At 45.0% G+C, this 26,537-nt stretch overlaps 1 protein-coding gene across 6 annotated transcripts in view; it reads right to left on the reverse strand.

Moving 5' to 3' along the window:
• The window catches only part of FSTL4 (follistatin like 4), a 351,120-nt gene that overhangs the window by 177,597 nt on the left and 146,986 nt on the right, over positions 1-26,537 (reverse strand). For all 6 annotated transcript variants that reach the window (XM_083798912.1, XM_083798911.1, XM_083798913.1 and 3 more), the window contains one exon: positions 22,435-22,468. In XM_083798912.1, coding sequence (XP_083655038.1) covers positions 22,435-22,468 — 34 coding nt within the window. The remainder of the gene's footprint in view (positions 1-22,434; positions 22,469-26,537) is intronic.

Consider the following 26,537-nt stretch of genomic DNA (forward strand, 5'->3'; position numbering starts at 1 on the left):
CGATCGCCGGCCTAAACGTCTTCAAGGTGGTTGTATCAATACTCGATCAACGCGCAGTAACCAGGGAAAAGATCAAAGGGCCCTGTCCACGGGGTGTCATCGGCTAAATAAAAGCATTTTTGTTATCCCATGGCGACCTGAGAGGCGTGAAGACCTGGCAGCGGGGGCTCTACAACAGGGCCCTGCGGCCCACACGCTGCCCACGAGCCACACGCTGCGCACCTGCCCCAAGCGCCGTCAGCACCAGCGCTCTCCCAGCACCCACCAGTGCTCTCCCAGCGCCCACCAGTGCTCTCCCAGCGCCCACCAGTGCTCTCCCAGCGCCCACTGCTTGGTCAGACACCGCCAGGGCCCGTGTCCCTGGTGGCCTGTGCAGCCCCCTAGGTACAGGCCCATTTCCTCGTCCTTTGGGCACAGCTCACCCAAAGCAGAGTTACGTTTACCGCAGAAGTGCTAAATGCAAGCCATACCACTTTGTTATGAAGAGAAAAGCTCCAGTCCCTCAAGAAACACTCTTCGAACTGCCCTTGAACTGATTTACAAACAAGACCTTCATTTTCTGCTTTCAAGTGCAGCCCTTGAGCCTTTCTCGCAGGTAACCAGAGACGCTAGAAGAGAAGGTATTTAACCTCCTGGATATGAGGACGGAGTTCCTGAGGCTTTTAAATCATAAAGAGTCAGCAGAATATAATGATACAGAGAAAGGCTCACAAGTCATTACTGGAGATACGGCATGAAATGAGTACAAGTGAAAGAGGAAACCTTCCTATGGGTTTAATGGGTTTGGAATTAAGCTCTTCAAAATGGAGAGCAGACCTTAGGAGACACAGCCTAGCAGGGCTGGATTCACCACCACAGATGTTACCATCAGTCATGAAAATACCTCTGCAGCTAACGTCTCATTGCTGTGACTGATGTACAAAAGTGGGAAGAGGTACTGCGATTTTTTACTACTGCATCCTTTACTTTATTCCTCCCTATAAAGACAAGCTCGAGCCACAGAAATTGTTGAGGGGCTTTGACCATCCTTAAGCATCAGCGAGTCTTCATACACTTCCCAAAGTATCCCAACCATTCCCAGAAAACTACGGATTAACTTGCTGCTAACACTGTGGTCTCAAGGCTCCGCATGGCATACAGCCACTCGTTCCTCATCACACAGTTTGAGGCCAAACTAATCAATAACGGGCTGTTAATGCCAATGAATTCAAACCAGCAGTTTGTTTTCAAAATGAAAAGTTACTGAAACAGAACTAAATATTGCCTGAATCAAATTAGCTGCAGAAGCAATAAATAATTAAAGCAATAAAGTAGTTCATAAATAGAGAACGATTTAATTAATTTTACCACCAGGTATAGAAATATCAATACTGCCATGAGAGAAGGGGCGTACGGGCAGGCAGAGAGGTAAGGTGCTCTTGCCTCTGCAGCCACACACAACCAGCACAATAGCAAAATGATTGTGTGTATATAAAAATCAAATCCTAGCAGTAATAGAGCACTTTGAAAGAATAAGTAGCTGTTGAGAGCCAGATAACTGGCTCAAGCAGAGAGACACTGTGTACGTGAAATACATTTTGCAAAGCTGAGGGAGAGATAGGAAGGACAGAGCAGGATGAGTTATTTGAGGCAAAATCTTCGCCAGCTCTAGATAAGGAGTTGTACTCGTGATCTACTCGTGCCCGTGCCTCTTCATGCCCTTTCCAGTGTTCACCATGACCGTGGACAAATCTGTAAAGGCTTGAGTCTTCTCCCAGCTCCTACAGGTGGGCAGCCAGCAGCTTACACACACACATTCTTCCTTCCTGACTTGGTATTACAGCTACACACATCTCTTCTCTCAGCCTAAACCAAAACCTTTAGTGATGAGAAAGATCATTTGAAATGAAATATAAAACTGAAGAGATTTTGCAGATATCAGCTGCAGAGTATTGCCTCAGCGCTACGGTATTCATGAATCTCCCTATCTTAAAAAAAAAGTCGCTACAGAGTATCAGGGTAACGGTTACTTTGGGCTGTTGAAATGTTTTTTACTGGTTTTTAGGGAAGATAAGTGCAGACCTTGCAATCTCATCTCCCGCTCAGCGTACAGCACAGCCTTCCCCAGAGAGAGCTGAAAGAAGCCATTTCGCAGTGCGGTGCATCACGGCCAGGCACAGAGCAAAGTCTTCTGAGGCTGGTCCACAGCACAGAAACATCCATCAGAAATAATCCCGCACAGCTAAACAGAAAAGTCGGACTGATGCTGACAGCGGAGTTCTCCTCTGAAGACAATCCACCTCCAGCACGTTTGCTGCTACGCATTACACGTGGCGGATGCCGCTGGGAGGGTGCAAGGTGATACATAACAACAGGATATAGGTGCTGGTCCCAGAGACACTGGCTGAGATGCTGAATTTCATCACTTTTTCCTTTAAAATTGCCCTTGATCCAGCAGAGGCTCCGTAGCACCATCCCCATGAAGGCTGCCTCTCGAACTTGGCTCAAGCAGTAACACAAGCCAGGCACTTCATAATTATTCATGGCACAGCACCACGTCCCGCTGTATGTTCTGCATGATCTCTCCAGCCGTCAGCAGAACGGGAGACCAAGCAGCTAAAGGCCAAATTTGCAAACCCAGCCAGGCACACAGCTCTCACCGGTGCCGCGGCAGCCAGCACTACGGGCTGGGGAGCACAGGCGGCTCCGCCAGCGGGTCTGGCCCATGGCGATGCTGCAGGTGATGGAAAGGGGGCCACACTCCCCAGGGGACTTTGGGTCAGGACAGGTTCCCCGTGCTGAAGTGAGAGTGGCAGCACCCCGAGGACAGGAGCACGCTGCTGTCTTTCAGCGTTAAATGGACACCAGCACCCGCTGCGACGTGCTGATGCTTAAATGCCCCGGCCTTCCCTTTACATTCGCTCTGATGAGCGCACCTGAGGATGTCAAGCTTTACTCTAACAACATTCAGAGTTCTTCAACAGGAAAACCACCTGCTCCAAAAGCACATGGAGGAGGAAGAGTGGCAAGCACCAATAAGCACCAGTAAATCACTTTTCCTGAAAGCAAATCCAGCTCTTAGGTTCCGGCGTCCTACAGCCACAGCCTGACCTCCATGAATGACTAATTCAAGCAAGATTTAGATCAGTACGGCAGATTAGACCCAGGGCTTTTTCTTCCAAAGCATTTGGGTCTTTTCTTCTTTTTATTTTTTTGAAACAACCCTCTCTCTCACGCTAATTGCCACAGGACAGGACTTACATCTTCCTGACCCTCCTGTGCCTCCTGTCAGCTTTTCCTTCCCAGCACCAAGCAGGCTCTCTGGCAGCCTTCTCATTCTGCTGCTTCTCCTCTTTCAAAAGGGCTCCAGTTCAGCTTGCCCTTAGCCAACAATTTTTTTTTTCCCAGATAAGAAAGCCTGAAAGCTCTTTCTAAAAAGACTGGCAGAGTCACTTTCTCTGCACGTGATGCAATATTGCAGCGTCAGCCCGGCAGGACCAGCACTTTTGAAGGGCTGGGATCTGCAGGAAGCAAAGCACAGCCGAGGGCGGCCTGACCAGCAGCCTGGGTCAGACCCAACCTCCTCCAGCATCACTGACGTGTACCAGGACAGACGGCACAAGGCCAGAAATAAACAGCTTCGTTTTAAATTTTCGTTAGGTTCCCAAAAACCTAATGTCTCCATATGATTAACATTGAATATCGGACACTATCGGGCGTGCTTCAATCTGTGAAAGGAGGAACCACATGAGGCAGAGGAGCTCTGCTGGGTGAGGGACAGAGGAGCACGGCAGACAGCTGCCCTTGCCCAGTGCCCTGAGCCCAGGTCCCCAACCTGTGAATATTTTTAGCAGCTCGCTGTGATCTGTCGCTGACTCAGTGTCATCTCCTGAACTTAGTCAGAAAGCTGCCGCCTGCCAGCGCAGAGTATATTGCTGGCACACATGCACACAGTTTCTCTAACAGCTTTATTTTAAAGGTACCAGAATACTTTCCCCACCCCACGCAATGTTTCTAAGTTTACTGAGTGTTATCCCCACTTCGCACATGAGAAAGGTTACTTGCTGTGATAAAGATAATACAGTGGCTTTTAGGATAAAAAGCCCATATTCAAAATAAACTCAACACGAAACTCTGAAATTCATCCAAGAACATATACACAGTCAACATAAAGAAATTCCTGTTAATTCCTGTTATTTTCAAAATTGTGTAAATAGGAGATGAATTATTTTTGAATCCCAGAGATTCAGCTAGAGGTATAAGGCTCTGAACAGTCAAGATGCATCTCAGGGTCTCCGCCCTGAAGACCAAGGATAGGGTTTAGTTATTGGTTACAGCCCGACCTGCTGATGTAACTTACTGATTAAATAAATAACACAAATCCAGTAAATCCACATCCTGCTAATATCGGACAAAGAGTCAGAGTTATGTGCAATGGAGGCACCAGCATCTCCAAAGCGGTGCCTGGATTTCCACTTACAACTTGTATTAGATCAATGGATATTACTTTTCCTTTAAACTTGCCTCCCTGAAATCATGACAAAGGCACAAAATAGCAACCAAATGAGGTTTGCACACAGAGAAAGTAAAGCGTACCAAATCATTCAGGCTAATATAGCTCCGGGAATCAATAGGAGTATTTTTAGCCACCCTCATAAATCTCTGCTTTGCTTCTGCTCCTGGAAGCACCAGAACAGATGAAGTCTCTCAGGCACCGACAGAGTCAAATCCACGGCACTTTGGTTTGCTTCTGCAAAAGCCTTAGAAAGAGCCACCATGATGCCGACAGACATAGCGTGCCAGGGACAGGGCCACGGCTCACATCCTTCAGAGCACCAACCAGTTTTCTGGGCTCTTAATCTTAAAAACAAAACACAAACACCGGGGGGAAAAAAAAAATCACAGAAGTGCCAATTACAGGGAAAACACAAAAAGCTACACTGCAGTTTTGGAGGGTAATCTGCTACTTAAGTGTCTTGCCTTTTTCTTCTCTAATATACGCATGCTGTTTTAATTACTTGGAGCTCATCAGAGCCATTCGGGCTGGATCGGGACGGCTGACTGAGTGCCCCAGCAGGCAGCGACGAGCTGCGGCGCGCTCAGGCTGAACCCTAACCGGGACCTGAAGGATTCCCCACTGCTCTGCAGGGCCAGGCACGACGGGCTTACACGGGACTGACAGTTGTGCTAGCGTTATGAAGTTAAATATTATGATAATTACCTTTCAGTAGATTTTATCTTGAAAACTGTCTCAGCTTTGGTGATGTTAGCATTGCAGTGAGTCATGTTTTTACATACTTTTTCCTATCAGTGGATGCAGAAGAAAATCTTAAGGGAAAAAAATACCCAAGAACATGACTGAAGAAGTGATTATTACTTTTTAACTTCTTCTACCAGAATTAATTCTGATTAAATCCTGAGTGAGGTCCCAGGAGGAGGTGCGAGCAGAGAATTGTGGCTACCACCCCGGTGCCAGCTGGCAGCGCTGCCCAGCCTGGCCGCGCGCCCTGCGCCTGCGGGCACGGAGCTGCATCCACAAACGTGGCATCACCCGCGGCCAAATGCATCGCCGTCTGAAGATCTGCTCCCTGAATTTTCATTTTAACAGCCTCTCAGATAAGAGCCAGCTCCAGGCGGAATATTACCCCAGCCTGCCGACGCAGACCCCGTGCTGCACCCCGGTCACCCAGCTGCAGCCCCCCGCCAGCATCCATGCACAGGGCAGCCCCACTTTGAGCAGAAGCACTTTGTGCTCCTCACCCACAGGTGGGACCCCAGCCCTGAGCCCTAGAAGACAGCAGGATCTTGCCATTCAACCCTAGAGGACAGCCACCGGTCCCCACAACACCAGCAAAAAAGAAAATCCAAAATATCACACCGAAATTCTACAGCGTAAGGTAAATGAAGCACCAAGTAGAAATCTGCTGCGGTCTCAGTTACGGTGACGTCCCACCATTACAGTGCTCCCCCGAAGCCTTGGCTGCCAGATCTGAGTATTTTCGGAAGTCCTACAGTTAAACACTCCTCATCAAAACTGTTGTCTTTTTTTTTTTTTCACCCGAAAAGGAAAGATTAAAAATAACAGACAAGGGAGATAAGGAAGGGAGACTTGAAAGTCATTTTTATCATAATAGCTGGCAAACACACATAATTAGATTTTGATAGCGAGGAAAGAAAGCAGACTGTGTTTACAGCAACTTTAAATCAGCAAGTTCTGTTCAAGAATAAAGAGCTGGAATCCGCTATCTGACGATTGCCGTTAACGTTCTAGACCTGACAAACTGCTCCCGTGCTCAGCCATTTCCCCGGTTTCCTCCTATCTCAGTTGGCCTAACAAAAGTTATTACTTCTCCCTGCAAGCCTTGGCTTTCATATCCTAGTATCCGATAAATAACGGGCAGAGAGAACACAGATTTCTATCTTAATTTTAAAAGGAAAATTTGTGTGTCCTCCCCAAGGACCAACCGAATCCTATTAAAAGAAACTCAACCTTTTGCTTTTAGAGAGCTTTCCCAGTTGCTCCTCGGTACGTTCGTGGAAACCTCAGATCCTTCTGCCACATAGGGTGCCTTAAGGGAAAATGATGGTGTCATTGGTGGCACCAGAAACCTTTCCAGTAACTAAAAAGAAATAGTAGCATAGGTGATAAGTAATTAAAAAAATATTAGCATAGGTAATATTTATGGAAAATAACTAATTTATCTTTACAGCAGCATTTGTAGCAACAACTGATGAGGAATTTGCTTTGCTACAAGTATAAACAATGTTAAGCTTCATCTTTGTACATAAAGAAACAGAATCCAAACTCATCCTTTCTCATTGGAAATTAATTAAAAAGTTGGACTTTGGTACATTTGTCAGCACGGGCCCCAGCTTTAAAAGCTATTAGTTCTACTCATTTCATCTTAGTCTTGCTTATAAGGAATTTAGCTACAGCTAGGAGGTGGCTTTACAAATTACACATTGCTGATGAGATTTTGCACGGGTGAGATAATTTTTTTCCCCTCTCTTTTTCTTTCCCCCATAGCTGCGAACACAACAGAGCAGTTCTGACAGCTGCTTTCAAATCCACAGATACCTGGCGCCCTCGGAGCCACCAGGAGCACGGTCTCTGTGTCTCACCCCGGAGGCAGCTGGCCACCATGGGCTCACCTGGCTTCAGGACGGCCAGAGGGCCCCACGGCCAGCGGGACCCGTGGCCGGAGGGACCCATCGCTTCACCCCGGGAGCCCTGCCCGACTCAGGGGTCTGCAGAGAAAAGCTCTCCTTCCAAAGCTGCAGAGGAAATGCCAGCAAAGGAGCGCTTGCTTGTGGGAAGAAAAAAGATTTAATGTCTAGATTAAGTGCAGCATGCCTTGTTCCTGCTGACAGAATGGCTGGACGTTAGCGGCTGTCCCTCTCAAGCTGCCTCTCCCCAGAGAGCCGCTGCCGTCGGCAGCAGCGATGGGGACACACGAGCACGGCCCCGCTCCGCTCCGCTCTCTCCTGTTCTGAGTCTGCTTCCCGAAAGCAACAACGCTGCTGCTTTGACAGAAGTCCTGCTGTCCCACGGGAACACGCTGGAAGAATGAACGATAGGCTTGGTTTAAGGAAGGTCTAAAATTTATTGCTGCAAAGCCACGCAAGTGAAATGGGAACTCTGAAAAGGGGAGGGCACTGCCTGAGTGCTGAGACAGGATTAGGTTGTCCGTACAAAGGAAAATTAGTCGGGTACTTTTATTGCTTTTCAACGGGTTCCTGTTGTTAAATGAATACAATAAAGTGCTGTTTGCTATGTCATTCATTCTGCTAATTGCCATACCTGCAGCTGAAAACAATGCTTCGGGTTTTCCAAATAAACAGAACCAAAACCATGGCAAAGTCGCTGCTCAAGCACACACACTGAGCAGGGGCAGCAAGCCGAGCTGGTCTCACGAGACCAGACTCTCAGCCTCCGGCGAGCAAAATCATCCTGTGAAATAATCACATAGCTCCTACCTGCTGGAAAGGGAGTGCGGTGAGAGAAGAGACAGGGGGCTGCGATTATTACTTCTGTTTTAAAAGACTGGAGGTGCTCAGGTAAAGAGGCCTGGAAGACGATGGGCTCATCTAACCAGACGCACCGCAGCTGTGATAAACAGGCCCTGAGGAACAAACACACTTCCTTTGAAGGCCGAATCACAATCCTGATACACAGATCAGCAAGGATTTGTTCTGATGATGCTATTTATGTTGTGCGAACATTAAAAGGTGGCAAAGAGTCATTTTTGGCATTGTCGCACATTCAAACAGAAATCTTTCTGAAGTTCACTCAAAGCCTGCTTTACTTCCCCAGCATTTCCACGCTTTCCAGAGATGCATTAGGATGTCCCAGTGGCAATTACCAACTCCTGGACTTAATGAAATGATCCCTTAGCAATGCCTCTACTCCAGCTGACCTGTTTGAATACATTTCGAGATGTCATCCAAATGCAAACCCCCGAGCTTTGTGGGAGGCATTTATTTTATTTCCAAAAGGAAAAGAGAGGACTTTCTGCTGTCTCTGCCCCTTTACTGCTACCTTCATGTGAGATTTTCCTCTGATTAAGATGCTGCTTAGTACTGAGAGCACTCAGGGCTTCGGGGATAATTTACCGTACCTGTATGTGCCTTGACTTATGCCCCATGCTGGGACTCACAGCAAGGAGCTGCTCCTGGCTGGTTTCAGACTAACAGACCACAGTAAGCTGCCACAGCTCTACACCCATTCAACTTTTTGCAGCCCAGGACAGCCAGCTTACCCTGCCACAGCGGCAGAAACAGCGTTGTTTTTATAACAATGGCATAAGCCTTCTCCCAGCCTTTTCCGTGATCCTGGACGCTGTGCGCTACTGAAGCTCCCAGCCTCAGGAACCCAGCACACTTCTACAGCCACCTAGAGCAGCGTTCGGTGGAGCAGAGAGACAGTGAGCTCTCCCACTGGACAGACCCGCCCGTGGGCTCATCCAGAATTTAGCCCAATTATCAGCTGCTGCTGCTGAGGTTCGCTGTTTGAAGCATTATTGTTTATATATCCTCCAGCATTAGGATAACACATTCCATTCATGAGGGTTTTCTATGTGCCATACAGTTATTTTATTGCTGAACACTTCCCTCGCTGTAGGGACACTGCCCAAATCCTGACTCCTGCATGCTGGATACGTCCCATCAGCATCCTCCCCAGCCCAGGGTGCAGAAGCACCCACCTCACGCCCAGCAGCACCTCTCTTCTCCTTGCAGCAAGCCTCTGTGTTCACAAACTGTTGTTTCTCCATACAAACGTCTCTGGCAATGGCTCATCCCTCATTGACGCGGGTGCCAACAGAGTCAGACGTGCTGATAACAGCTGAGAGGCTGCCCAGGGCTGCTTCCAATTTCTGGCCTCGCTGACTCTATTCCCAGGGAGTAAAGTTTGCCACAATGTTGATTCTGCTAAATGTGCTTGATGAACTTACGTACTTAATGGGCAATAAGGAAGAGCTAAAACTAATTAGGACTTCTATATAATTTAAGAAAAACTAACAATTTTAGGAAAATAAATAGGGGGAAAGAAGAATGAATACTAAAGGAAAAAAAAAGAAAACTTAGAATAGTAAAAAAATCTAACAAGTAATTCTGAGAAAAAAATTGTTGTTTAAAACATTCGAATATGAAAAGCAAAGAAAAAACGTTATAGGCAGTTCACATCAAAGAATTTCAATGGCAGAAGCAAAACAAATAGATGAAGGGTCATTGCATACTATTGTCACCTGCTTTGTAGTTGCAATGGGAAGCTAAATTGAAATCTTGTAAGAAGTGACATTTTTAAAGACTTCCAATACTGCAGATGGAAAGCATGACACTTTTTTCCCTTGTACTTTTTATTTTCCAAGCAAGAGCATAACTTTATGCTATTATATAAAGGTGGATATAATCTATGGCCTTTCCGCCAACTATTTCACACAACAAACCACAGGAACGGACGCTTACTGACAACCCAGCAGAGCTGGGCCAATGTGCTGAACAAACTTAAAAGCCAGGCTCCAACTTACCCTTTTGAAGGAAGAGGCTTTGAAATTCATAGGCCCTATAGGTCCAGAATCACTTTTCACACATATTAATTTCATTCTGGTAAAATATGGAACTTGACGAACTCCATAGTAAGTGCCTGATAGTTTTATATTTGATTAGAAAGTGCAGCTGGGCAGGGATTCAGCCCTACCGAATGGCACATCTTTGGGGCCACTTTAGCACGCAGAAGGTAGAAGTTCAGCAGAAGGAAGGCACATTTTAACCTCACAAAACTGAAAGATTGGGAGTGACAATAAGACGGACCGCTTGGAAAGGGGGAAGAGAAGAGGACAGGATACAAGGACCACACTCATGCTACTTCCTAAACGCACTTGATGCCTCTCCCTTCTACCCCATCCCACGAGGAAAGCAACTAGCAATGGTTATGCTGCCTTACAGCTATATGCAAAACAATGAACTGCTCTAATATTCTCCTGAAGATCTCATCAAACAATAAACAAGCAGCATGGCATGGATAAATAACTACTGCCTTGTGACAAACAAGGAAATATTTATGGAAGGCTATTAAACTTGGATTACTTATCTCAGACTGGAGCAGTTTCAGAATCGCCAATCAGCTCTGCTGACTAAATACATATTTACAAATGCTTTAACTGTTTTATTTACCCAACGGATCAAAATGGCTTATTCATTCTATTCTGGTTCTATTTTGGTCTACCAAGTACAGTAAATGTGCTGTTAGGTGCATAATAAAACCCCTTCAGAAAAGTAATTGCATTACCTTACACACACTAGATTTTTCTTTCCCAAACACCGAGAACAACTGGACCATTTTACAGACTCATAACTTCCTATTAAAAACATACTGACACTAATCACTGAGCTGAAATCTCGCTTAGAAATGTAATGTCTGAAAGGAATGTTTACCACTTGCAGCAGAGCCCTCTCAAAAACCACTTATTTAAGCACTGCATTTGCTACAGCAGCACCCAGGGTCTAGGCTATGGCACCAACCACCCTGGCACAAGTCACTCTCCACACTCCCACCCACGTGGGCTTTGGTGACGATTTGATGTGGTGGAAGAAGACGACGGATCCACAGGTATGTACTGCAAAACCCACCAGTGCTTTCCTCTGCCACTGCCCTGACAAAGTTAGGCAGCCCCAGGAGAAAATACGAGGGCAGTACTAGCACCTTCCCTGCTGAAAACCCCACTGCTTCAGCTCCCATCACCCAGGCTGATGCTCAACACCCGTCACAGGTGAAGGCCACAGGCACCTGGCTACAAGTGCTTGAACTAAGAGAGCATGAAGAGGGCAATTTCTGTCTTGGTTTATCTCATACTTGGGCAGTATGTTAAAGCTCTAAAAGTATTAACTTAATTGTTCTGCCTTATGGTAAAAGCTCAGTTCGGGAAGAAATGGCATATTGAAACCTAGTAAGTCTGTAATTGAAAACATACCATGTCCTTACACATTAAGCAGCCCAGCAGCACATTTAAAATCTTGACTCAAAAACCTGATTAAGCTCATAAGCGATGCTGGACTTTGGGCTTTCTGGCTGGAAGTCCGTAGTTGCTTATTTTGATAATTTCTGAGACATGCTGGAGAAACTGACTTGTCGAAGAGTATTTACATACTACACTCTACTGCCTTTATCAGAAACATCTGCTGTCAGTTTTTATTTAACCCTCACAATAGAGGTTTTTTTTTTTTACTGCTGCTCTGGAATATCAAGGTTTCCAACAGATCTGCACCTTTCAATGTTGTGTGCAAGCAGCGTACGCCCTCTCATTATGGGAGAGACTTCCATACCCTGCAATACCCTGTGTACTAACAGTATTTGACTTTCGATAATTTACCAGCAGTTCTGGGCAGCTGGGGGGGGGTCTCAGCTGTCTGGGGGTCAGCCAACACGACTCCCATCCACAACAAGGGCAGGAAGGAGGATCCAGGGAATTACGGGCCTGTCATTCTGACCTCAGTACCCAAGGAGGTTGTGGAGCAGACCATTTTGAGTGTCAGCACACAGAGGACAAGTGGGCGATCAGATGCAGCCAGCATCGGTCCATGAAGGGCAGGCCCCGCCTGACTAATGTGATCACCTTCTATGACAATATGGCCTACTTAGTACGTGAGGGAGACGCTGTGGATGTCGGTGACCTGGATTTTAGTAAGGAATTTGGTGTTATTTCTACACTATTCTCCTGGAGAAACTGTCTGCTTGCGCCTTAGCCAGGTGCCCAGGTCACGGGGTGAAGAACTGGCTGGCAGGGCCCAAATGGACTTCCGGAGGGCTGACTTTGAGCTGCTCAGGACGCTGGTTGGCCGAGTCCCTTGGGAGGCGGTTCTGAAGGGCAGAGGAGTCCAGGAAGGCTGGGCGCTCCTCAAGAAGGAAATCGTGATGGCACAGGAGCGGTCCGTCCCCACGTGCCCAAAGATGAGCCGGCGTGGAAGAAGACCGGCCTGGCTCAACAGAGAGTTGCGGCTGGAGCTTAGCAGAAAAAAGAGGGTTTATAATCTTTGGAAAAAAGGGCGGGCCACTGAGGAGGACTACAAGGATGTAGCGAGGCTGTGCAGGGAGAAAATTAGAAAGGCCAAAGCTCATCTGGAGCTCAACCTGGCTACTGCCGTTAAAGACAACAAAAAATCCTTTTACAAATACATCAACGCGAAACGGAGGACTAGGGAGAATCTCCATCCTTTACTGGATGCGAGGGGAAACCTAGTTACTAAGGATGAGGAAAAGGCTGAGGTGCTTAATGCCGCCTTTGCCTCAGTCTTTAGCGGCAATACCGGTTGTTCTCCGGACACCCAGTGCCCTGAGCTGGTGGAAGGGGATGGGGAGCTGGATGTGGCCTTCGCTATCCATGAGGAAATGGTTGGCGACCTGCTACGGAGCTTGGATGTGCGCAAGTCGATGGGGCCGGATGGGATCCACCCGAGGGTACTGAGAGAACTGGCGGAGGAGCTGGCCGAGCCGCTTTCCATCATTTATCGGCAGTCCTGGCTATCGGGGGAGGTCCCGGTTGACTGGCGGCTAGCCAATGTGACGCCCATCTATAAGAAGGGCCGCAGGGCAGACCCGGGGAACTATAGGCCTGTCAGTTTGACCTCAGTGCCGGGGAAGCTCATGGAGCAGATTATCTTGAGGGTCATCACGCAGCACTTGCAGGGCAAGCAGGCGATCAGGCCCAGTCAGCATGGGTTTATGAAAGGCAGGTCCTGCTTGACGAACCTGATCTCCTTCTATGACCAAGTGACGCGCTTGGTGGATGAGGGAAAGGCTGTGGACGTGGTCTACCTTGACCTCAGTAAGGCTTTTGACACCGTTCCCCACAACATTCTCCTCAAGAAACTGGCTGCTCGGGGCTTGGACTGGCGTACGCTTCGCTGGGTTAGAAACTGGCTGGATGGCCGGGCCCAGAGAGTTGTGGTGAATGGAGTCAAATCTGGCTGGAGGCCGGTCACTAGTGGAGTCCCCCAGGGCTCGGTACTGGGGCCGGTCCTCTTTAATATCTTTATTGATGATCTGGATGAGGGCGTCCAGTGCACCCTCAGTAAGTTTGCAGATGACACCAAGCTAAGTGCGTGTGTCGATCTGCTCGAGGGCAGGAAGGCTCTGCAGGAGGATCTGCATAGGCTGGAGCGATGGGCTGAGGTCAACTGCATGAAGTTCAACAAGGCCAAGTGCCGGGTCCTGCACCTGGGCTGCAACAACCCCAAGCAGAGCTACAGGCTGGGAGATGAGTGGCTGGAAAGCTGCCTGGCCGAGAAGGACCTGGGAGTATTGGTGGATAGTCGGCTGAATATGAGCCAGCAGTGTGCCCAGGTGGCCAAGAAGGCCAACGGCATCCTGGCCTGTATAAGAAGCAGTGTGGCCAGCAGGTCAAGGGAAGTGATTGTGCCCCTGTACTCGGCTCTGGTGAGGCCGCACCTCGAGTACTGTGTTCAGTTTTGGGCCCCTCGCTACAGGAAGGACATGGACGTGCTCGAGCGAGTCCAGAGAAGGGCGACCAAGCTGGTGAGGGGTCTGGAAAACAAGTCTTACGAGGAGCGGCTGAGGGAGCTGGGCTTGTTCAGCCTGGAGAAGAGGAGGCTCAGGGGCGACCTCATCGCTCTCTACAGTTACCTGAAAGGAGGCTGTAGAGAGGTGGGGGTTGGTCTATTCTCCCACGTGCCTGGTGACAGGACGAGGGGGAATGGGCTAAAGTTGCGACAGGGGAGTTTTAGGTTGGATGTTAGGAAGTACTTCTTTACCGAAAGGGTTATTAAGCATTGGAACGGGCTGCCCAGGGAGGTGGTGGAGTCACCATCCCTGGAGGTCTTTAAAAGACGTTTAGATGTAGAGCTTGGGGATATGGTTTAGTGGAGTACTTAGTGTTAGGTCGGAGGTTGGACTCGATGATCTTGAGGTCTCTTCCAACCTAGAAAAATCTGTGAATCTGTGAAATAATCCCAATGACCGGGCCTGGGGCCAGCCGGCAGCCAGCAGCACTCCTCGAGGCTCAGGACTGGGCCGGTTTTGTTTCACATTTCTGTCGGTGAGCTGGATGAGGGGATCAAGTGCACCCGCACAAAGTTTGTGGATGACACCAAGCTAGGCAGGACTGCTGAGCCGTGTGAGGGCAGGAAGGTGCTGCAGAGGGACCCGGATAGGCAAAAATCAATGGTCTGAGTTCAAACGCATGACACTGAACAAGGCTAAGCACAGGGTATCTGAGACACGTGGACACAGCCCTACAGGGCATGGTTTAAAGACAGAACTCAGGAGGTCATTTTGATGGTTACACTTGATCTTGAAGGTCGTTCACAACCCGTATGATTCCACATTTTCAGCATAATTATGCGAAACATTTCTCTATTTCTCACATGAACAGCAACAACCACCCAGAACAACAGCCAACATACATGGAAAATCTCACTTTGAATTTCAACCTGGCTGCTGCTAGAGATGTTTAAGTCAACACATTGTTTGTCTGAAAATCTATCCCTCTCTTAAGGTCAAGTTGTCTTAAAAGACCAGTGCAAGCCTGCCATGCTCTGTGGGTCAGGCTGAGAAGAAAAGTGCTTCCAGAGGGGGGAAGATGCAGCCAAGACAAAGGTGTGTAATTCACAGTGGTATCTTCTAAAGGAGTGATTAGTGTAACTGGAAGAAACAGAGAGGCAAGCAGAGTTGGAGTCAAGGGATGCTAGGGGAGTGAAAAATGTTTAGTTAGTTATCTCTTGGGGAAAGGCAGGCAATTTAGAGGCTGTGGAGCACAGAGATTATCAGGTGAGAAAAAAAGAGGGAGAGACAGACCCATGAAATAAAACTAATCTATTAAGTCTTCATCCAAATTGAGGGTTCAAGGTGACCAGGAGGCCAATCCAACTCAGGCAGGAAGGAGAAAGCGACACCACCAGCACAGCCCCATAACCCATCCAGACAGCTCTTCTTCTAGGGAGCACAGAGGGTGCCCCTGCAAGCCGTGCTGGGGGCATTGGGCAGACTCTGCAGAAGTGCCCCAAAAGGAGTGGCACTTGGCATTTTCCATGGGGAAAAAAGAAAAAAAAAAAAAAGACCATCCTCCTTTTAGCTCCAGGAAATATGCTCATTTTTCTTGTGAGGTTTCCAAATAGCATCCAACCTGGAAAGCAAATGCCTCCTGCTCATCAATTCATGTTGTGTTTCCTGCTGCTTCCTGAGCACGGAGGTATCTTTTTTGCATGCTTTTGACTTAAAATTCTTATGTAGCCTGAAGCTAGAAGTTTGTACAAGTAAATCCTGCCTTGATGTTAACTGTTCCGAGAAGCTCGGTTGATCTGCATCTTTTCCTCCTCCTTTTTCTAGGAAATTTCCTCTGCGTGCCCAGAGATCAAACTTGACTGATACCCCAGCTGTTCCCCACATGGCCACATCAGGAACTAGGATGTTGTCAATGGTGTGACAGGGCCGAGCAGGGCTGCAATGGGCAGCAAGGTGTGGCTACCAGGCCTGGCAGCACAGTAGCCACTAGCACAACAGGCTCATCCTGCTGCCAAACCAGCACTGTTCGTTCTACATTCAGATGGAAAAAATAGATGCCTTCAGGCACATCCAGCCTCAAAACTCTACATGGGGATTATTTATGAAGAATAGTAGTATGGAATACATATATGTATGATTTTTGCATCTCCCTCTAAATCCTCACAAATTAGTTTTCTGGCTTACCTCCATTTTCTGCTTCTCCCCATCCAAGGAGCTGAAGCCTGGCCACTACCTAAGCTTGCCCACAAGCTCCTTCTCCTGTCTTGCTGCTGGTAACAGCTGCCTGGTTTCCTGCTGTTCAAGTTTTTGCTGCATCTCCTCTGGGTCCATCAATCTGCAGCTCTAGCAAAGCCAAATACTGTATTTACTTACCCAACATTCATGCCCACTCTGCTATGAACAGAATTTATTCCTTTTGCCCCAAAGTACTTAAAAATAGAAACTGATGTATTAATTTACAACAGCTTTAAGCCTGCAAAGCTCTTCTGCTTCCAGCAGTAAGACAGCTGGGCGTGCAGTGGGTTTCCTACATCTCCTGGCAAAGTTAGGCTAAACCATAGCTGCAATCACATTTTCAGAAGTAATCCACGTGAATGAAAAAACAGCACTTTGGAAGCAAAACATGAGCAGCAGGATCGGCACTGTTTAGCTGAGAAAACTCAAGCTCCCTGGCTGAGCTGCAATTCCCCACTCGTTGTGCTAGCGGCCACCCATCCTTGTCCAGAGCCCCCTGTGTGTGCACAGTACTAACCGCACGGTGAGACTGCCTAGGAGCATCTCTATTACTGTTTAATTTACTGCGCCTAACATCAACAAATGAGTTGATTACCGTGGGTTCTTCCCTATCTGCATGGTTTTACTCCCTCTGTTAACTTTTGTCACCTAGAACAACAAAATATATCAAATTATAATTAAGCACCATTGCTGATAGATAGGTGGGAGTGAACAACTTTGCCCACCCTCCACCCCTGATTTGGATTAGCCTGCCTCTACAATAAAATCCAAGCTGAAAAATATTTTGAGCAGTTCCTTGGAAAGATTTTTACCCTCATTTCTACCTATCCCCCTGCCAACATTGCAAAAGTGGGTATCACGTATGTGAAGGAGGATCAGGTGGGATTCAATGTTACAAAATGTACAAAAATGCTGAGGGACTGCAGTTCAAGCTTAGAAAAACAGGAGCTTAACATTAATATGTTGACCTAAATTTCCCTATCCAGTCAGATTTCCATTCATTGGAAACATTCTCTCGATTTTTTGGGGCATATAAAAATTTCTATGAAAATTAAAAGAACAGATGGATGAAGACATGAATCTTTGCTTAAAGCAAAGAGTAATTTTAAAAATCAGTACAATAAACGAGGAAATTATTCCTACTTGTGATCCTACAAAATAGGTATTTTTAACATAGCCTTTCCTCTGAACATCTGAAGCATGTCCCAAAGATAAAGCTGGCATGTTTCTGAACATGACAATTTTATACGCATATAGCATACACATACAAACCTGCAGATTTGTGTAGCGTCTTGTAATCTGGATGTCATTTGGATAACCCAACAGCCACAACCATAAGAGCACAGCTGTTTCTAAAGAGCAGTGCAGTACAGTCAGTTACTGATTTGTAGGGGGGTGGGGGGATGTTAAGGTACAAAAACAAGTTTATTGGACTCTAGCAATAGGAAAAGAACAATGGCATAGAAAATTAATAGGTGATTTACTACAAAAGTAATTACAGCTGATCACTTCATTGTGTTCCTGAAGGGTCTGAGGAGAGAAACTTGCCCTTCCTGCCAAATTCTGAGAGCCTTTCATCTTCCATGGAGGGGAGGAAATTTGAAATGTGCAGAAGAAAAGGACAAAGTCAATAGAATTTCTAAAGGGCATTACTGCTTTATAACCATGAGTTGGTTTTTCATCTAGGGCATAAGAACCAACGTCGAGTGGCAAGCAATGAAATATTTCTTAAGCTGTTGGCTGGATCTTCCACCACTGCTAATTGATGCAGCTCCAGAGCTTTCATAAAAACCACAGCAACTTGGGTGCGCTCGTTCTCTTGCTCGTCACCGTGATTAGTAAACTCACTACAATGATGAGGATCATGTGTCATTAATAAATACATAAAAATACAAATAGGACTTCCACAATACAGAGCTTGTGAACGCTTCAAAGAAAAGGCTTTATCGCTTTAATGCTAAACAGAGTTTGTATTTTTATGGTAGTTTGATGTCATCTGTCTGAATAAATTCGGAGTTGCAACTCATTTAAGATTATATGGACAAACAGAGTGGAAGAAATCTGCTTGAACATTTCTTGGCTGAATGGTTTAAAAAGCAACTTTTGACACTAATTTGTTGAATGGATGATTGTGAGCAACAAAAACAAATTAAAAGTTAAGTGTTTCGGCTAGATCCTCAGCTAATAAAAAGCACTAGTGGTCCATTAAATTGTGTGGCTTTGCTCATTTGTGTCTGCTGAATATCTGCCTCTATACTTAATGTGACTAGCCATACACTTAGCCATACAGTTATACTCTGCTTACATTTTATTCTTAGTACTGAGCATCTTTTATTCCTGCACTTCCAACAGCAGCAGGCGCATTTGTCAGCTCCAGAAGTTGCAGAATTAGTCCTTATGTACTTGAAAGAGTCGGGACAGCCACCAGAGACCCCTTCTGCTAGATGTGTAGAATTTGATATGAACGTACACTGCTTTTACATACATAAATTCGGCGGTCCTTAATTTACAGGAACAGATGAGCATCATATGTTCATCTATACTCATTACATAGCAAAAACTCACCCCTCTTTGAAATGAAGTCCTGCCACTGTCAAGCCAAATGCTCACAGGCTTTCCCTTTGGAGCTTGGTCTAGCACTTCTGAATTGCTGTAAGCCTTTTAGCCGCCCTGTTTTCTGCTGCATGCTGTTCCCTTCCCTTTCCACTAAATACATGTTGTGTCCACCCAGTCAGCACAAATTGCTGCATTTCCTGACTCCCTGTCCCTGTTTTGCTGAGTCCAACCTGTTCTCTTGCACCTCTGCACTGTCCTATCCTGGACAGCTGATGTAAAAACACAGGTTAATATTTTTATTTCATTTCCCCCTTCCTGTGTGCTAAATGCAGGTTGCATATAGGAACCAGCAACAATGCTAACACCTGAAACCAGAGAGCTGAACACCCAGACACACCCAGGCAGGTCAAATCCCACTCACCTCCAATACAGGGAGCTCATCTGCTCAACATACACTCACCGGGGTGCCAGCAGATATTAAGGGAGACAAAAACAATCTAGAAAATGAGCATTACACAAGCCAATACTGCATCCTCACTGCAAGAACTGCACGGGGTGTGGTTGTATAAACATATGGAGTAAAAAATGGAAAAGTATTTAGATAGAAATAGAATAAGAAAAAAATGGTTAGTTGGAAAAAAAGGTCTGCCTCCTCTAACTTGCCCCCTGATTTGAGTTTAGAAGAGTAATAAAAACAGTGTTCAAATCCTGTGCTTATTTACCACATGCTGTTTTCTTGTTTTTCTTTTTAAACCCTGCATCACAAAATCTGGTGCCTCATAACATGTTCTGTTTTCCATTACATGAGTATAATGCGGATGTAAACTGCAGTGGGTTATGTTTGAAAGCAAAATTTTGACTTAATGGGATTAAACTGAATATAGGAAAGTATTGTTGCAGCTTCTAATCAACTACCAGAATGAGTTTTTTGTTTTGTTTTCAGTTCACAGAGCATCTTTAGTCTAAAAGGATAATACTCAAACACCAGCTAGGCAGCCCAGGAACAAAACAGCTCTGCAGCCATTGCCACTTAAATTCAGAAAGAAATCAGTCTTCATACATCACAGTGGAAGATGGCTGCCAGCTGCAGTCAGGGAGGCATCTCCCCTCTGTACCACAGCAATTAAAAGATCATGTAATTACTGTTCATCTAGCGCCCACGGAAGTCAAAGGAAACCATTCATCGACTGTAATGGGCTTTGGAGCAGCTTCAAAATTTCTCCAGCATTTGCAGTCCTGACGCTGGAAACCAAATGCATCCCAGTTTAGCTAGGCTCATCCACAGCTAAGTGTTTTCACATCTTTCTTTCATCTAATATAAACACAACCCTGTAAGCCCAGGCACAACTGACCATCAGTGTCAATTAAATGGACTATTTGTTGAAGGAAATAAGTACAGTGAGTCAGTGTTTACACATGGACCATTCAACAATCTAGGCTTTATTTCCTTTGAAAGAAACAAACTTCAATCTAACGAAATCAAACCTTTTGTCCAAAAGAGAAAAAAGAAAAATTCTGGAGAGTGTAAGCCAGGATTGCCCCTCGCTTCAGCAAAAAATTTTAATTACTCTTGCTCACCCATGACGACAGGATAAAAGAGAACAAAGCATGCTTGCTACATGTTCTCTTGTGTTAGTTTGTTAGATATTTTTAAGTTTCATTTTTTCAACTTTTTCCAAAGTCAAATCTTCCACCAGGGACAGGGAACAATATTCTTCCTCCTCTTCAAAAAGAAACTCTCCACCCTTCAACCTCTTCCAGTCTTCTCTGGTTTCTTCAGGAAAAAAACATTATCCATAAAAAAGTTACCACTCTATAGAAAAAAATCAGATCATGCCATGTAACAATTTAAATCCTTTTGTGCGCATAAACATTTTTACTCACCTGATATTTTGTTCTCGCCGTGATATCTGCTCTGCAAACATTTTAATACTCATCAGGTTTGTGAAGGAGGCTTTTGTTGAATTATTTCATAGGAACTACTGAGGACAAGCTCCACAGAGGGAAATCCTTAGTCTTTGCTGAACGTGCCCAGACAGCTTAGCGAATCCACAGGTTTTTAGTAACCAACATGTATTTACCATGTTTTGTTAGCATTTTCTTCTTGACTTCCAAGTAGTCTCCAGTCCTTCAAACACCTGATTTTTCAGACTGCATTGCAGGCTGTCGACCCAGTTTATCTATAAGCTAAGTCTTGACTTCTTGGCTACTGTCACCTTCTCTCCACTTCATCCCTGGATCTAAGCCTCCTGACCAAAATTCATTATATTAAATGCATTTTTGCAAAAGGAGGTTGGTTTCACCCAAGTGTTTTCCGTTTGGAAAATGTTACAGTAAATTCTCCAAATGGAAGTCAAGTCTTACCCATTCTGTGAAGAAAATGAGAAATCAACCTAATTGGGCCTGGAAATTCAGCGTCAGAAATTCAGCCACAGAGCTCAAAATCCAGTCACAGCTCTGAAGTAACATTTTCAAAACACCTTCATAACCCATAAACTCAGTCTTACTTTCAAAAATTGCTATTTGAATTCTTAGAAACTCTGGTTACCTTCATTCAGAAGTAAGCTATGGAGATCCAAATCACATCTGAAGTTAAACTTGGAGTACTGTTATGAAGCTTTCTTCATTAAACCCGTTTGCACCAGCACAAGACTGGACTCAATCTCTATGTCAGTAATGAATTGCACCACACACTGCACAGCTAGAACAATGTCTTGACACCTGTGAAGAAGGAATGCTTCTCTGCATCTCAGAGCCACTTTAACAACCCATGATCCCTCCTCAGTCTAAGACTGATGGAATTCTGATAAAATGGGATTTCTTCATTAGAAGAAATGGAAGTTGAGACAAACGTGCATGCTGGAAATCTAAGCTAACCAGATTTTGCATTTGCAACAGCTATATATTTGAATTGTTCAAGTCCTCCTGCTGTCTCACCCTCACTGGGCTGAGGAGCTCCTGCCTGGAGACCTGTGTTCACAGCCAAAAAAAACAGAAAAACCAAGGGATTATTTGCCCAGAGGACGAGTGGACCTGACCCTTCTGTTTACACAATAAAACAATGGTTAATTAAAACCTCTTTACATTATACTGAGACAGATGAGGCAAACAACTGCATAATCTGGAAAACATCTGCTAAACAAAATCAAAATTAATGATAACCAGAATGAGCTCTTTGATGGCTGATACTCACCCAGCTGCCAGGAACCATCAGTGAGCTGCTCATAACAGCAATTAGTTACTAATGCAGAAGTTTGCAGGGGCAGGACCTGTGCTCAGAGCACCTGCACAACTTGTGTTCAACGCTGCTATACCTTGGAGTGGATTTGCAGCACACTGATGCATGGAAAGACTTCAGCCTTTTTCTCCCCAAAATGCTCCAGGGTCACAGTTTAGATCTCACCAGCACCCAAACTTTGACTTGCATGCCCAACACTGTAATGCCATTCTGCTCTGAAAAAGCAACTTTTCATTGAAATAAATCTACAAGTTGTTACACGAAGATCTGTCAGGTGAGTGTTAGGAGGCAGTCTTTGAAACCTAGCAGCAGTATGCTTTTTCAAGTCTGTAAACTCATGTTTGTTTTAAGAAGTCACTGTAAGAATACTCAACACCAACAAGCACATCGAAAGAAAAATTTCTCCTACCTTTTCTTCTTGTGACTTCAAACCTTCTGGATTCCTATAACGAAAAAGAGAATTTTTGTGGTTTTTTTTTTTGAAAAAAAAATACAAGAATTGTTCAAAGGCAGCATGAACAGAAACCCCTAAAAGCATTAGTCATTGTCACAGAGATGCATCTATGAAGCTCTGCACAATAACCGAGTAATTACAAGTATACATTTCAGTTTGTCCATAAATATTTAATGGATTAATATATCACCTGAAGTGATTCATCACTCCACAACAGGTTACATGGTAGAGCGTAATATCTTACTTTAAATGGATTTTTTTCTATTGTTAAATGGAAACAGCTATAAGGGGTTTTATTATTAATATAGCAAGGATTTGGGATTGAGGGAGAAGGAGCAGTTATGGGTCTTTTTAGCAGAGACTGTCGCAAATACCCGAATAATTTCAGAATAATCAGACTACTCATGCTCTGAGGGTTCATTTCAATATTTGCACAACCACATTATCTGCTCTGTTTCTCCCAAAGCATCACTACCACCTCCAATCACAAAACTTTAAAAAACACACTGCTCAGAGTCTCAAAGGGTATTGCATTCCCAGACAACGCTATCTACTTACACTAAGGGTGAGACTCCAAAGGAATAAATATTTAATTCCAAGTGGGAAAGTTATTTATGGATTAATTACTAATGCTTATAATTTCTACCATTCCAGTTATTTCTTGCAACCAGTATTGAAGATAGAGGAATCTCAGAGGACTCTAGAGGACCATCCCCGCGTACCACTGGCCCTGAGTCACACTGACCTGGACACTGCCCACTCATGCAGGATTAACCCCACTGAGCACAAACCTGGAGCTGGAAGACCCCAAAGACGTCCTGGCAGACACCAGCACAGTCTCTGCTGCCAAAGGAACCGGGGATGCCCATGAGATGGCAGAGACAGTGCCAGCAGCTGCTTCCCACCCAGCTCCACGCTGGACCCCAGGACCATCCTTGCTGCTTTTGACGTACCTCAGAAACAGCTTGGCTCTTATTCGGTAATCTGCTCCCAGATTTTAAAAGCTACTTTTTCCCCAATGGTCTCCCCTACAGCAGGGACACAGGAAACAGGAGCAAGCTCTCCAGCTCCCTGCCAAACACTTGTTATGCAGATTTTTACTCCCGTGGATATGCCTTGTTTAACTTCATTTCATTCCCTTAGTGCTCACTGTTCTCGGATGTTTATTTACCTGAGAATGAAATAAAAATAATTTTCCCTGCTTTTGATAGGAAAAAAATGGCCTTCCTAGACATCTGAGCTTTATCCCACCTGATGCTTATTATGGTTTTATTTGTGCTCTGTTTTCACTTAAACTAACTCCCTGCAGACCACACTTAGACAAAGGGAAGTAAAACAAAGTGCTGTGCATCTCATGAAGTCTACCCACACCCCTTTCTGCATTAGTGCCTTGCCATGGGGTAACAGAAACCAGAAATCTGCTACTGGAGCATGTGATAAAAATAGAGCTTTTCAAAGTGGCAGAAGATGGAAATAAACCAAGGAAAAACAGCTCATGGAAGTAACAGTGGCATCTGCTTGGCTAACAACTGCTGACCTCGCTTCCCCAAAACTTCATCACTTCAACCAAAACAAGCCGTTTCACTACAGGATGCAATATTTCTCACAGAACACACACCACATGACTGTAGCTATTCATTTACTAGCTGCAGAAATGCTCCTTGTCTTGTCACTCCAGGACCCCAGCGCGGTCCCAGCCCACGGCCTGGCCACCACAGGCGGGCGCAGCCCAGCCGAGGCCTGCACCAGCCCTGGGCCAAATCCCACCACACATCTCCTGGGCCTGCTCTGCTCCGTCCTGCTGACAATTTTATATTTTGTCACCATTTGTGCATACACAGAAGAGGCAGCTGCTCTCTCCTGTCTTGAAAACAAGTTGTTTTCTTATAAAAAAAAAAAAGAAGTAGGATCAGGAAGGCAGAAAGAGGTTCCTTGCCATCCTCCAAGCCAACCAAGGGGGATAAACAAAAAAAAGTTGGTATTTATAAAAACAGGAAGTTATTATTCCCCATAGGATTCTACCTCAGTGATCTCAAGAAATATAGGAAATGGCAGTCAGGATTAGTACAGATTTCAAAGCATTTATCCTCTTTAGGCAGCAAAGCTCTGAGCTGTGTAGACAGTTACACTCCAGGGACCTCTCAAAGCTTTTCAAAATATTAGTTTAAGAGGTGGGGCACAGAATAAAAAAATCCAGATACAGCTTGATATCATTAAGCCCGTGTACGTGTAATATATGCAAAAGGGAAGAGTACTTTTAAAGTTCCCTTGGAGCCCCTCACTTTAACAAGCTTCTTGAATACTCTGCAGTTCAAAGGCTTAGAAACACTAAAACTAATTACAACTATTACATTGATCAAAAGAAAAAAAAGACAATCACACACTAAAAAAAAAAAAATCAAGTGTCAGCTCACTTGTATTAAATACCCTTTTGGTATTTCCATGAAAGAACTGCATACACACTGAGGAAAAAAACAAAGGTTGGTCTTCAAAGTTCCCCTTCTTTTACTCCGTTTCTCTTTATAACTGTAAGCTCTAATGAATACAAATTACTCAAAACCCAGATGCAAGACTCAGAGGAAAAATCTTGATGGCAATACAACGGGAGAATACGAGGTCAGGCTGCAAGCAACCACTTCATTACCACGCAGAATGTCAGCGCTTGGTACACCCCCAAAACATCCCCTTTCATGGAGAAGAGGCCAACGGCATTGAGAACACTCAGTATTTCAGAAGCATACACAAAAACCTGGGAAAGGAGAAAAACACCTGGCAGCCATGGCAGGATTTAAGTGGCCACAAAAAGAAACGAGCTCCAGGTAGAAACAACTCTGAGGCCTCTGTCCCTCCAAGTGAAACTACAGCAAGAACTCAGTATTTTCTTAGTTTGCCTCCACCTAATCTTTTTTTTGTAACACAAAGGAAGCTATGCTAATTTTCCTCCTTGAGGGCATGCTAAACGTAAGACCTTTCTATTAATGATCTAATATACCACTAAGACACACTGCTGGTACGTCTGGCCACAGGCACAGCACCATGACGCATGCTGTGACAGTGGCAATCTCCACAAAAAGGAGCAGCCGCCCTTTCTTTGAAGTGTAAGATACTGCTCAAGTAAAAAAAAAAAAATCAGAGGTTTTAATAACATTAGTAGAGAACCAAACCATTTTGATAAAAATGACATTAAAAGTTCTCAGATGCATTGCCTGAGGAATACTTCTCTGCAGAAGCCATAAAGCAGATGGTTATAAATGAGACTTATTTCATGGCCGCGATTTAGTGACTGCAAATTCCTTTAACTAAAAATCTAATTTTATCAAAGCATAGATCATATGTTTTTAAGTGAAAAAAATTGTCTCCGATTTTTCATTCCTTCTATAAAGCTTCATGAAAACTGTAACACTTAATGTAATACAGCAGTTTTGTTTGTCAAGGCTCAGTTTCAGTACCTATTTCCTAATTTCCTCCTTTTTCAAGTTAGTTAATTGAAGGCAGAACAAAGGGCCCCTCTGTTCTGTATCTGAGGTGCCTAATCATTGCTTATGTGGAAATCAATGTAGTATGTTTGCTCCAGTATTGCTGTTCACAAGGCATCTATCTACCGAAAAAGCACATCTCTGAACGACTAACCAAACCTGTGTCTGCACATGAGAGCAGATGCAGTGGTAACAAGTACAGTTATTAATCCTAGATGGGTTAGATGGAACAAAAAAAATAATCAGAAACAGTTCCCTGCCCACTATCACACACTTCGTTCCCCCCCAGATGCTGCGTGGAAGCATTGCACAAACACCTGCACAAACCTCATGCAATTCAGCAACTTCCTTGCACAAATCCCTTTCCTGCCTTTTTAAAAGGGAACACCAGCCTTCCAGAAGACAGCATCAAGATGTCCTGCCAAAACATAATAGCCAGTTTGTGCTATAGGCTCCTGATTAATGCTGAATCATGGGTGCACAGACGGTACTTCTAGAATGAAGAATCGGATTTCATTCAGAACAAACACTGGGGGAGAGTGGAAGGGTATTTTTGGGCAGAGTTAAATGCAACTACACATA

The sequence above is a fragment of the Anser anser genome, assembly GCF_964211835.1.
Source record: "Anser anser genome assembly, chromosome: 14".
Taxonomy (NCBI): Eukaryota; Metazoa; Chordata; class Aves; order Anseriformes; family Anatidae; genus Anser; species Anser anser.